Raw genomic sequence first — 13255 nt, 5'->3', positions numbered from 1 at the left:
TTTTTCTTCTTCTTTTAATAGTAAAAATTAGATTTTGTTTTCCAGATTTTAAAGTGTGATTTTTCCTTCTTTTCTTTTAATTTGATTTGTTATTAAACCAAGTAATACCACGTCACTTGCCACATCAATTAGTAATATGTTGACATCATATTTAAGATTAATCTAGACCATTCAATGTTTTAAAATCTAATGGTTAACAATTAGTGTCAAAATTTGTGTCAAATTTAATGTCCCTTGAACCAGACCCTTAAGTTATTTGGGGTGTGTATATAAAATTTCTCTAATTTTAACTACTATCGTTTGATACTTGTAAAAAAAAAAAAATACTCAAAGGATGAATGTGAAATTACGTGATCACCCATTTTCAATTGTGTTCAATGCATTTTCTATCTTTATTATTTTGAACTATTTTGTGATAAAAATTATTAATCCTCTCTAAATATATAGGTGACCTTCTTAGCTTCGTCAAATAGTCGCTATGGAGAAGCATGTGTATATTCATCACTTTATACCCTTTGTGTACATTCAATTAAGAGCCACAGTACGTATGTGCACTCAGTTTTCTCAAAACAAAAAATAATTACATATATAAAAGAACGGATTTTTCTCAATCACACCTTAAAGTTTTCAGCTCAAGTTCCTCCTTCTTTCCAAATTCTCATTTAAAGAAGAAATTACCTAATAGAAGTAGGGAAGGAAGGTATCCAGCCTCACCACTCATCCAATCCTAAATTTACAAGGAAATCTCATTTCAATGAACTAAACTTGCCATATCTTTTTTACCAAAGCTAGGATTCCTAATCAAATCATATTGCTTCTCTTAAATATTTTTTGTAATCGGTAGTCGGTAAATATCTCCTTGGCCCATGATGCTATGAAGCCCAACATGAGGTAGACCGAACAAGCCTCATCTTGGAGGCCACAATAGTCTGAGCCAGGAGGGAGATACTCCACAGAAGGCCAACTAGACAGACCTCAGTAGTATATTTGTCCCACATCGAATAACAAGCAAGATATAAGTCAACACGGGGCTATAAAAACAATGCTGAAGTCAACCAAAATGGTAAGAAATCTCTTAGCATTAAATACTATACCTGCCACATAACTGGCTTATTCATCGGAGAGAGAAAGACTAGAAAGTTCCGGTCAATCTCCTCTTGCAGGAATCAAGTCAACAACGCTCAACGACACAGATCATGCCAAAGAGCTTGTTCGAGGTCTACGGGATCTTGCAGAAATATTTTCCTTTTATTTTTGGATTACAATGGGAATGTTAAAGTTCGCTCTCTTATTTAAAGCCCCAAGATTATAAAGAACATGCAGAAGTTCAGACTAATGTGATTAGTTGCCTAGAAGCTAAACTTTCAAGTCTAAAGCTTAGGGCAATGGCCAATGAGATTAATTGTAGGAGAGATGAACTGTTGATAAATAAATATCAACTACTAATTAAGGATGCTTACCAATTCTGTACCAAGGTTACCGACAGGGACTGCAACTTACCAGCAATATTGTTGTTTACTAAATAGAACCATAGTACCAGTGGTTCAGTGATATCTTAAGTAATTTCTTCTGGCAATACCATATTGGTACACTTCCTTCAAGGCACTAGTTTGTGGTTATCACATGGATGTCCAAGTGCAGCCTTTTCTGAGTCTACCTCTAGAGTGTGGATTACGTGACAAATTGGAACGTCCCTAGTTGATTTTATCTTTGCATAGCTTATGCATATTTGCTATAAATTGGAGAAATGTAACATCATCATTTAAGTCAATTGGATAGTTGAAGATTAATCTAACATGGCTAGAATTAGAGGTATTATTTAAAAACTATGCATGGTTCACATCTGTATAATACCTCTAATCCTGACTATGTTAAATTGAACTTCAACTATCCAAGTGGCTAAAACGATGATGTCTGTCTCCAAAATCTGGCAAATATGCATCAACTATGCAAAGATAAACACAACATCAATAAGAGACGTTCCAATTTGTCACGTAATACTCACTTCAGAGGTAGACTCAAAAAAAGCGACACTTATTGGGACATCCATGTGACAACCACAACTATATATTGCCTTGAACGAAATGTACCAATATGATGTTGCCACAAAATACTTAAGATATGACTGAACTACCGGTACTCGGGTCTTATCAGAGGTATCATTGTTACTTTTACCCGCGATTGTGTTAAACACTTTGTCGGGAGAGCTAAGACTATAACAACGCACAATATTGTTGGTAACCCTTAATGGGGATATTTGTGACTAACGTAATATTTGTGGGAGACTGTGCAATTACACTAAACTTTAGTAACTTTATCTGTAATATAAATATAGTTTGGATCATTCATATGTCTTCTACTCAAAAGCAATCGCACCTTTGACAAATTAACAATCAGGATCTTTTGGGCATTTGAAGTAGATGGCCAGAAATCGATGACCCGTGATCAATGAACAGAAATCGATGACAAATAAGCACAAAAGAAAGGCATAACTGTAATTTCACGCGGTCTTCAGTTACAGTACCACCGACCACCGAGTAATGTTATATAGTAAATTTGTTCGTCGCTTTGTTTTTCTTAATAAACAATTAATCTGGTATTTTTTTTTTTGAAAATATTAATTTGGAAATTCTTTGTAAGTAAAAACTTTATTCAGACCCTCTTTGGTACTTTCGTACCTGCTACATCGTCATCTGGCGTCCTGGGCGATGCGCCAGGAAGAACTCACGGTTAACTAATGAAACAATATTTTAGAAAAGGTCGAACATGCCCTTACACATATCGCTCTTAAACTTCCACTTCACACTAACTCAGCTCCATCACCAAGTCACCCCAATAATCCCCAAATCTCCATTCGATTTTCCGATCCCAATGACGAAGGAGTTTGCCGTCCCACCGGTGGTGTTTCCCTCCGGCGGAAACCCCAGCGCCGGATCCAACAACAACATCCAGCAACGCCGCGTCGCCACCGCACCGTTCCAACCTCCCCGATCCTCCACCTCCAGCATCCCCTTCATGTCCTTCGATATCGGCTCCGCCGCCGCGTCCTCCTCCTCCGGCCCCTCTTCGGCGGCCCCATCGGCTCCGGCGCCTCGGTCCCCGGCGGCATAAGCTTCGAGGACGAGGAGCCACTCCTCGACGAGCTCGGCATCCATCCAGATCAAATATGGAGGAAAACCAAGTCGATCCTCAATCCCTTCCGGGCCAACCCGGCCGTCCACAAGGACTCGGATCTTTCCGGCCCGATCCTCCTCTACATGTCCCTCTGCCTCTTCCAACTTCTCGCCGGGAAGATCCAATTCGGCGTGATTCTGGGCTGGATCGTCGTCTCCTCCATCTTCCTCTACGTCGTCTTCAACATGTTGGCCGGTCGGAACGGGAACCTCGACCTGCACAGGTGTACGAGCGTGGTTGGCTACTGTTTGTTACCGGTGGTGATTTTATCGGCAGCCTCGCTATTCGTGCCGCAAGGCGGGACTTTCAGGTTCGTGGTGGCCGGTGTCTTTGTTCTTTGGGCCACTAGGGTTTGTACGGCCCTGATGGTTGCTCTTGCTGATGGTGGTGACGAGCATCGCGGGCTCATAGCGTATGCGTGTTTCTTGATTTACACTCTTTTTTCGCTTCTTGTTATATTTTGAAGTACTCAAATTTGGTGCATTGTTCATAGTGAACGTGTTGTAGCTACGAAAGATGAATATCTGATTTTGTTGCAAAGGTAGGTAATGGTGATGTTACCGTTTACCTATAAACTCATTGATGACGTTTAGAGTATATGTATTCCTTCATTCTTATTGGAAATGATGGGATTGGATTTGAAGGTCGCCTCTGCTTTTCGTTTATGCTGTTTTTCATGATCCTTTTCTTTTTGCGTTTGATTTGCTACGCCGTTGTCTCCCCCCTTAGATGAATATGATGTTTGATTGGACTTTATGACTTACTGTTGCCATTGTAGACAAATGGTGAATGAACTTATGTATCATGTTTAACTAAATGTGTCCCTTCATCCTTTCTGGAAGTGATGGAATTGGAATTTAAGGTCACCTATGCTTTTAGATTTTGTTGTTTTCTTTATTTTTTTTTCTTTTCTTTTTGTTTTTGGATTTGTTGTGTTATGGTGTCCCTAAAGGAGGATGTTGAATTTCCTCGTTAGAACTAATATATGTCTTGTAGTGCAGTGGGTGAAAGCCTTGCACTAGATCTTCATGGTGATGGGAGAAAGTGTTCGGTACTTAGGTTCCTTTCCATCTTTAGATGAGAACTTCTCTTCAAAAACGAGCCGAGTCGTTTTGCTACCTGGTTTAGTTTAGCTACATTTATCTTGCGTTTTTGAATTATAGCATATGCCTGAAACTTCTTTAGGACTCTCTTTTGAAGCAGGAGTTTATTGGGGGTTAATCAGTCCCTCTAAATATTTCTTGTAATAGATCAACGTTTTCCCCAAAGTTTTTAAACAAAAGCACCTTCATAAGATTCAAAAAGTAGCTTGATTTTAGAGTGTGACTTGGAGCCCAGAACTGGCATTCTTCTCTCAAACAGAAATGATGTTTTCTTACAATAGAAAAAATTGTGATGATCGTGACTAATTTATTAGGGGAAAAAAATCGTATGAAGGTTTTTGGTAATTCTTCTGTATGATGGTCTTATAGTGGGGGTGAAAGATGTGCACAACGTGTCTTAGTTGATTATTCTGAAGTAGTTGGTAAGTATTGATTCCTGACATTACAGAGGACAAGATTTCATATTTACACTTGTTGCCTTTTATACAATCTATATGATTAAATCCCCTTGAAAGGCCCAAATGCGCCAATGTTTAGGCTCAGTTCTGTAACTGAAGCGCACGAAATTCAAAACTTAACATATGAATTTGCCTGATGCATAAAGGAGAAAATTTACTGAAGATAGTGAACTTACTCTTCTTCTGTATAATTTTATGAATCATAGATCTCTTGTCTGCATTTCTAGTTTGAAGGCATGACGCAAATGAAATGCGAATGTGAATCTTGTTTTGATCGTTAGGTTCAGAGTCCAAGTGTAAGAAATCTTCCAAGTTATAAAAAGTCAAGAGTGTCAGTTTGTAGGTGTCCAAACTCGCAGTCAGTATTGACAACATGGTTAAATTTCAAGATTATTGGTTATTGCTTGTGGCTGTTCAATTGTTGAAGCTTGAAAGGTTTAGAATATATACTCCCTAAACTCGTTTACCCTGTCTCTCTAACATGAGTACATTACACTCCTCATACTTTGCACAATGGAGTGCAAGAAGCTAACAAAATGTCGAATTGTCAATAGTGCAGACCGGTTTATGTATTGTTCTGGAATTTTTTGACTTGCGGCTCTAACTGATGTTGCTTCTGTTATTAGAGGAAGTGTGTGGGATATCTTCTGTTCTGTTGAGGTAGTTAGGTCTACTGCACAAGACTTTTTAGTGGTTTTGGTGGTCTGTTTTGAGTTTGTGGATGTAGAATAAATATATTTCATTGTTCAGTTATTAACTGGTCATCCAACTACAGAAGTCTGGATATTTTAATTAGGCAAGCAGTTTCCATTTTCTTGTTTCCTGGGCATGAGTTACAAATTTACAATCTAAAGAAAATGTGAAAATTGGATATAAGAGATGTATGTCAGCCATACGTTGGGGTTTGGACTTGAAAAATGCAGCTTTCAAAGACCAATTTCCACATTCTTTATTTATCTTTGTTGATTTGTTGGAGGGCGTTCTACTTACCACCTGAACTCAAGCCTACCCACCTGAAACCTAATATCTGGACAGATATATAATAAGTAGTAGGAAACCATATCTTTGGAACTTAAAGAATCACCATGGCTTCTCTCCCTGGAAATTCTTCTTCTGCAGCACTTGTAGGGCCGAGCAGAGGTCATATTCTATCAGACATGGAAGAGGAAGAGGATCTTTTTGAGATTGATCTCGAGGCAGTTGAGAGTTTGCCTCCTCCACAGTACAACTGGGACAGTTATTTCGTAGCAGCCGGAGATGTTCTTCTGGCCAATTGCCTGCTGCCTGTAACTGATATTTCTCGTGCGATTCCGACAGTTTCAGAAGCATTGTCATGTAAGAGTGGTGCTAATGTTGTAATGATACCGGAACCGGTGCCCTTGGGACAGCTTCTTAGGCTGCCATTCTTGGAGGCTTTTGGTCTTCACCAAAAGTCAGTTAAACCGCAATGGGATTTCGTTGAGAAAAATGAAACTCGTTTAGACGCTCGGTCTGAGCCATTCAGAGGAAGAAGTTCCTTCAATGCTGTTTCTGTAAGTGAGGATATTGCCATCTATGGTGGCTAATTGTTTGTACCCCAAAACTCGGGGAATGCTATATGCAAGTTTCTTCCTCTCATTTTTTCATTAGTATCGTATAGGCTTTATGCAGGCATTTGGTAGTCCAATTACAACGTGTTGAAAGAAGTCATCCATGTTTCCTTTTCCAAGCATGGCAGCTTTATTTGTGAACTTTTATTGTAAACCCTAAATCCTAAAGATTTCTTATTTTATTATTTGGAATACATTACAAATAAATAGGGAAGTGAAATCCATATTCCGTAAATTGTAATCTACACTCCGACTTTCTTATTCGAGTTGGTTTCTTGTTCAAATGGATCGTAATATAACCACCAAGTGACTTCTCACGTACATTAAGAGCAAGTTCACATGTTGGGTTAGATTGAACACAGTGACTTGGGCTTGGGTCACTATGGGTTACTGTGATTAGGTAGTAGTTTCCACCCGTCTGAAATATGAGATTGTTGCCACGTGGCAGTGACTGTTTATTGAATTTTAAAAAACGTTTTTAAGTGTGAATAATGGTTCAATCGTAAATAAATAGTGATTAAATAAACAATATGAATTATTGATTTTTTTTTATTCTATGACATTTAATTGACAGGTCAAGCCTAGGAAATTAAAAAAATACAATTATTTGAAATTTCCTAATGAAAAGCACATGATAGATTCATATTCCATACATTTGTATACCCTTAGATGCAGGATTATATGCTTAGTTATTGTCAATTGTGAGTCATTTACTTGGTTTTTGTGTTTTATAGGTCGAGTTGGAGAAAAAGAGAATTTGGAGCTAAAAGTCGAACTGAGAATTGCAAAGGTGTTTTCTATCCCGAGTGATTCAGAAACTGTGCTGTGCGTCAACTTTGAGGATTAAACTGTACCTGCTCACAAGGAATCTGGAGGCGTCCCATACACCATTGGAAAGCTATGGATGTTAGCTTTCTGAGGAATTTTGCGAAAATGGATTTGCATTTTTTTAGAGCAAGTTATGAAGGTTTGAGTGAACGCAGCGCGTGGAGGCAGATTTGGACAAATTTTGCATATCTTCTCATGATTCCAATTTGTGAGGCCCAAGTCCATCAATCTTAATACTACAAAGAAAGGGGCTGAACATGTCCACATATTTGGAAGGCTTGCATTGACGATAATAACCTTATGCTATTTGGAGAGAAGAAAGCTAGTCCATATTAGACAAGGAGAGTTTGAAAAGCCCAAATCAATTGGGATTTCAAGAGGAATAAAAGCAAAACCCTAAGCATGTTAAAAACAGAAGAGAGACGTAGCAAGAGAGAAGTGGAAAGGAGAGAGAGCCTCTCCATCGCTCAACCCGAGTTCCTATCTCTTCCATTGTTTCTTTCATGCTATCTTTAATTCTAGTCATGTTTTCTTTGTCTATGGATTTCTAAACTTCTAGCTAAGGTTGAGATGAAGCCTCTAGTATGATTACTCTATTTCTTTAGTTGATTTGCTTTTGAATTCATGGATTGCTATGTTAAATTCTCAATCATTGTTTCAATAAACTTTTATTCAAAGTCTTTGCTCGGGATCAATAAGACCTAGGTTTTGTTTATTAGTTATTTGGATTGAAAACATGAGGCTTGATTGAGAGTAGATGTTTTCTAGGGTTCCAAAGGATTTATTTAATCTTGTGATTAGAGAGTTGTAAGTTAAGAATACAAGTGCTTAATCATAGTCAATATTTTTGTTTACATGATTTCCTAGTTCTTTTGTGCTGAATGGAGTTGAACATGTTTACTAGAACCTGATCATTAAGTGAAGTAAATTATAGTTTGGCTGCTTGAGTTCTATACAAGATCAATAAGTTAGAATTCATTGTTTAGAAGAACTTTGACATTCGTCCGGGATCAATAAGGCTTATGTACGGAAATCTTAGCATGCAATCTAGGGAATTCAATTACTATCAACTAGAGAGGAGGGTAGGAGTATTAGGTGGTGGATTCAATGTTTTAGCATTTTCATAATTTGTTCTTAAACTCTTAGAATCTCATTCTTTTCTTTTGTCTTTAGTTTTAGTTATTTTATTACTTTAGTTTTCTGTTTTCATTCATCAACATCATAAAATCATATTGTTAATTCATTAGGTGTAGTATAATTGGTATAGTAAGTTGTTTTAATCAATCCATAGAGGGAACGACCTCGTGCTTGCACTTCTATTCTATAAATGGTTCGTGCACTTGCGAGTACTATATTAAAACATACAACAACACACAAACATAATAAAAAAAACAATCTAGATATTCAAGTTGCCCTGAAATTGCCAGAAATGCTCTATGAGAGCTTGAAGGTCGGAATGCTCGTATGGACATCTAATTGCATTGTATCGCTCCATGAACCCTTTGAAGGTATGGCTATCTCTACCAACTTCATCAAAGTCTCGACCGGTTGGTCCATCCCAAACTTCGGCTATTCTAGGCTTCATATTGTTATCCTCTTCTTCATCGGACTCCAAATCATTATCACTATCAGCAGGGCGTTTGTCCTCCACTATCATGTTGTGTAAAATAATACAAGCCAACATGATATATCAGAGATCTTCTTTATCCCGACCGCGAGCAGCTCCTCTAATAATACCAAAATGTGACTCCAAAAAATACCAAAACACCTCTCCACATCCTTCTTATACCCCTCTTGGGCCTTGGAAAATGTAATATCCTTAGGACTGGTGGGATGTGGAATAGTTTTACAAAAGTCGCCCACTTTGGATATATACTGTCGGCAAGATATATAGTAGCCCAACTTGTGGACTCTGTTATTCACTTGGAACTGGATCTTAGGTGCTTGACCGATAGTAAGCTCGTCAAACAACGAGGATTTTGCTAGGACATTGAGGTTATTTCATGACCCGGGTATTCCAAAGAAGGTGTGTCATATCCAAGTGTCGTATAATGCGACCGCTTTAAGAATGATAGTGGGGATGTGTTTTCTACCACTATATTCACCAGCCCAATTACCGGATGGACAATTCTTCCATTGCCAATGCATGCAGTCGATGCTCACAATCATCCCTGGAAAACCTCGCTTTTCACCTTTAGCAAGAAGTTTTTTTAGATCGACTGGATTAAGAGCTTGAAGGTAATCTGCTGAGTAAAGAGCAACAATTCCTCTTGTAAATCGTTGGAGGCACTCGATAGAGGTAGATTTTGTCATCTGACAATACTCAGCACATTGATCTGCGGATGTGCCGTAGGCGAGCATCTGTAAAGAGGATGTCATCTTTTGTTGGGGAAGTAGACCGACCTTCTTGGAAGCATCGATTTTTTGAACAAAATATCGATCGTAGTTGCAAAGGTCACCACATATGCGGTTGAAGACACCGTGGCTCATTCTGTAGCGAACTCGGAATTCCTCATCATTAAAAATAGAACGTTCGACAAAATAATCTTCAAGCATACCTTTGCCTTTGTCCTCCCTTTCTCCAGGTTGGTTTGGACGACGACCTGGACGAGATCCGCGACCTCGAGGTTGGTTTTCAGCTTCAAGGTGAGCAATGGCTGCGATAACGATATTGTTAGTTGCTAGATCATCTTAGTCGTCTTCTTCTTGAGATTTTCGGATCCTTTGCCACAAATTATTCATTGTGAAGAGTGCGAATGAGAAGAGAGAGAATGATTGAAATAAGGTAAAACCTAGAAGATGAAAGCTACGGAATTTGGAGACTAGGAAATTTTGACGTCTTAGAGAAATTGGTGCGGATGTGTAAAATTGTGATGGGTATTTAATTATAGGGGATTATACAAATTTTTTTAATATTTTTTTCTTCCCGTTATAGGGGATATTTTTTTCTTACCGTTATAAACTTTTTTCTCATCGTTGAAAATATTCCAAAACGGTCAGATTCAAAAAAAAAAGCTAGCTAATTACAACAGTCAGATTGCTCCAGCAACGGCTCAGATCTTTTGACCGTTACATTCAAAATGAAAGTTAGCAACATCGGTGACGTGACACGTGGGTCGGGGGGGGGGGGGGGGGGTTAGGAAGCTCGCAGTATGTCTCGACAAAATGGCACAATACACGCGCTATTGCATGGCTGTTGTTGGTTCGTGCGCAAAACGCCAACTCCAAGCGCGTTTGTTTGTGGGAGGCAAGAAGATGATGCACACCACGTGAAAAATGGGCAAGTGGGCTCGGTTGAGGTGTCACAAAGCAACCTGGGCTGGATTTCTCATCCAACCTGGGTCACTTCTCTCCCAACAATCCAACCTAGGTTGGAAAATGAGATAGCCCATTTTATGGGTTGAAAGTGGGTTTTTTTTCACTTGGGTGAGATTTGTATGTGGCATTCAACCTAGGTTGAATTTTTCTCCATGGGTGGACAAAGCTTGAACACAGATTCTAATTGCATCATAAATGAAATGGATGCCCTAAACCTTAACCAGAAGAAGAGAATTGAAATAGACAGATAATGGGTTTGTTCCACGTGTTCCTTTATAGATTTCCAGTGATCAACGATGATTCAAAACCAAAGACATGTATCTATATTGAATAGATACTTTACCGGTACATCAAATTAACTAAGAACAAATTTACTTCATAACATTCCAGGCCGGAGAGAGGAAAAAGAAAAGCTAATGACAGTCACACAAACACTCACGTACAGCTCCGTTTGGGAAAATTATTCTGGTAAGATGCGAGTAATTTTAGCCTAATAACCTAGCCAAAGGGAGGATTAATTCATTACTACACACTTCTCTTTTATTTAATTAGGGAGGATTAATTCTGGTTATAGCAAGAGATCTTTTGGGATCTGGCCTGCCTCCCTGCAAGGTGCCTAGCTAGCTAGCGTCTTCTTGCTGCCGTTTCTCTCTGTGCATTGAAGTAAACGGCAGCAACAGGAACACCAAGGTCGTTTTCGGCTGCGAAGGTTCGGGTGTTGAAGTGATCCCTTGAGGAAGGCGGGTTCACCGACTGCCTTCGTTTTTGCATGAAGAGAACAAACACAAACCTGTGGATGCCTATGTTTGGCCTTGGCATCTCGTAGCTCACCACTTCTCTTCCTGTTAATTAATGTAGTATATACACAATATCAGTGCTGATCATCACTAGCTGTATAACGTACTGGTAGCTCATGAACTAGTTTGAATTAACCTACCAAATGTAGCATCTGTGGTGCCAGGAATGTCTGTCACAATCCTGTAGAGTTCAATTTCATGGCAAAACTGTTAGATCCAAGCTTATTGGCATGTATATACTCCACAATTATACCTTGCTAGTTTTTCTAGTTAAGAGTTCGTGACATAATATGTAATTTTTACTTGCTTTTATTTCCAGATCCAAAGATTTTCTGATTACAATTCTGAATATATACGTGAATGACCATGTAAAGGAGAAAGAATAAATTAACAATAATTAATATAACTAATCTTTTCTTTGAATCTGGAAATTACAAGCAGGAGTGCAATTGATCTATAAATTAACCTGGACAATTTGTTTGGTCAATACTGCAAATTTCTAGAATATGACAACATATATATCTAGTTTGAACATTGAAGTCATTAATTATCTGAATTGTTATTGTCTTTGTTTCTTCGTTTCTAGGTTTGATAATATACAGTATTAACTGTAAGATATATACCAGTGCAGGTGCTCTTTCAAATAAGGATCACTAGGGCCAGGAACATCTGGGTCTGTCATTACCTGTGAAAATAACTAAAGTTAGCGATCTGGTAGATCTGATATAAAACAAAAGGCGGAAAAAGGAGGAAAGAAAGAAAATGATGTATACCAGAGTGAAGAATGATCTCATGTCGCCTCCTTGAATCTCAACTCTAGGTTTGGCGGTGACTGCAGAAGGGAAGAGCTCATGTCCATTGCAGACGAGCTTGCTGTTGTAAGAGAATCATTTTTGTAGTGGGGGTGAAGGAATCAAGAACATCTCCTATGACTCTTCCAACAGCTAGAGGTTCCGACATTCTTGCCATTGTTAGAACTCGAAAGAGGGAGAAGAGAAAAGGTTGTACAGATAAATCAAAGATGGATAAACTCGGGGAAAGGATTAGCTCTTCTAATATTTGCCTTTGCTTGCAAGTGAATCTCTGTATTGGTCTATATTTATAGTGATCTGCAGTACGCTAACTAGTTTGCTCTAGATCTCACAAGTGTTTTGGGAGAGAAGAAGAAGAAGAAGAGTATAAATGAATAGAATATCATGGGACATTAGAAGAAATTTAGAAGTTTAAAACATTGTTAGCTAGTCTCTCGCACCTCCCGTCCTCTCTTTCTCTCTGTGCATGTCACATCAATGCAAAGGGTTTAATGCTTTTTCTTGAGGAAAATGTTCTCTTCTTTCTGGACAAGATGTACTACCCGAAACTGTGAATCAATTTCAACCGTCGATCATGCATGTTGACGTACTCTTGCATGAATGTAGAATGGTTAAGACTTGAGACTCAAAAGAAGTTTTGGCGATAATGGCTTTGCCGAGGGGAAGTTTTCACTCATACAATGAAAGATGAAGGAGGTAAGTTTTGGGAGACCTGTGAAATGATCAGGCTTAAGGAATGATAAGATGTCATATATACTTGGAATTTAATTACATAGGAAATGCCTTGCAGGAAAACTAAGATGTTGGATATTCAACAAATAAATTAACAGACAAAGATGATGAAGTGCCATTTAGTCTAGTAACATAGTCTCTCCTCTTTTTGGTAAGTGAGAGGTTATGAGTTCGACTCACACAGTTGTAATTTACCTGATAAAAAAAAATGACAGAGTGCAATAACCTATTACACTCTTTTCAACCTTGCATCAATTTAAGATTTTAAGGAATCGTAAGAAACAAGTGAATTTCTTTTTCTTGAATCGGATAAACAGGTGATTTATTGATAGCTAGAACAAGTGAATTTTGTGGCTAGAGAAACATATAAACAAAAAAAATACAAGATATTCTATTCAAATTTTTATATTTAATACATGATACATTATTTTATAAAAATAAGAA

General features: G+C 38.2%; 1 protein-coding gene and 1 pseudogene across 2 annotated transcripts; one reads left to right on the top strand and one right to left on the bottom strand.

The window, feature by feature from the left end:
• The first annotated feature begins 2839 nt into the window (after nucleotides 1–2839).
• Nucleotides 2840–3813, top strand: LOC101296399 (annotated as a pseudogene). The gene has a single exon (XR_184898.1). The product of XR_184898.1 is annotated as a protein YIPF7-like (transcript).
• Nucleotides 3814–11094: 7281 nt separating this feature from the next.
• Nucleotides 11095–12460, bottom strand: LOC101296118 (protein TERMINAL FLOWER 1-like). Its single transcript, XM_004302949.1, is given in 5 exon segments — nucleotides 11095–11312; nucleotides 11408–11448; nucleotides 11891–11952; nucleotides 12041–12155; nucleotides 12157–12460. Coding segments are annotated over 5 exon segments (516 nt in total). The 5' UTR covers nucleotides 12237–12460.
• Between the last annotated feature and the right edge of the window lie 795 nt (nucleotides 12461–13255).

Source organism: Fragaria vesca, linkage group LG6 (genome assembly GCF_000184155.1).
Source record: "Fragaria vesca subsp. vesca linkage group LG6, FraVesHawaii_1.0, whole genome shotgun sequence".
NCBI classification, from domain to species: domain Eukaryota; kingdom Viridiplantae; phylum Streptophyta; class Magnoliopsida; order Rosales; family Rosaceae; genus Fragaria; species Fragaria vesca.
Note: the sequence above shows the minus strand (reverse complement) of the source record. Positions and strands in the feature narration are given on the sequence as shown.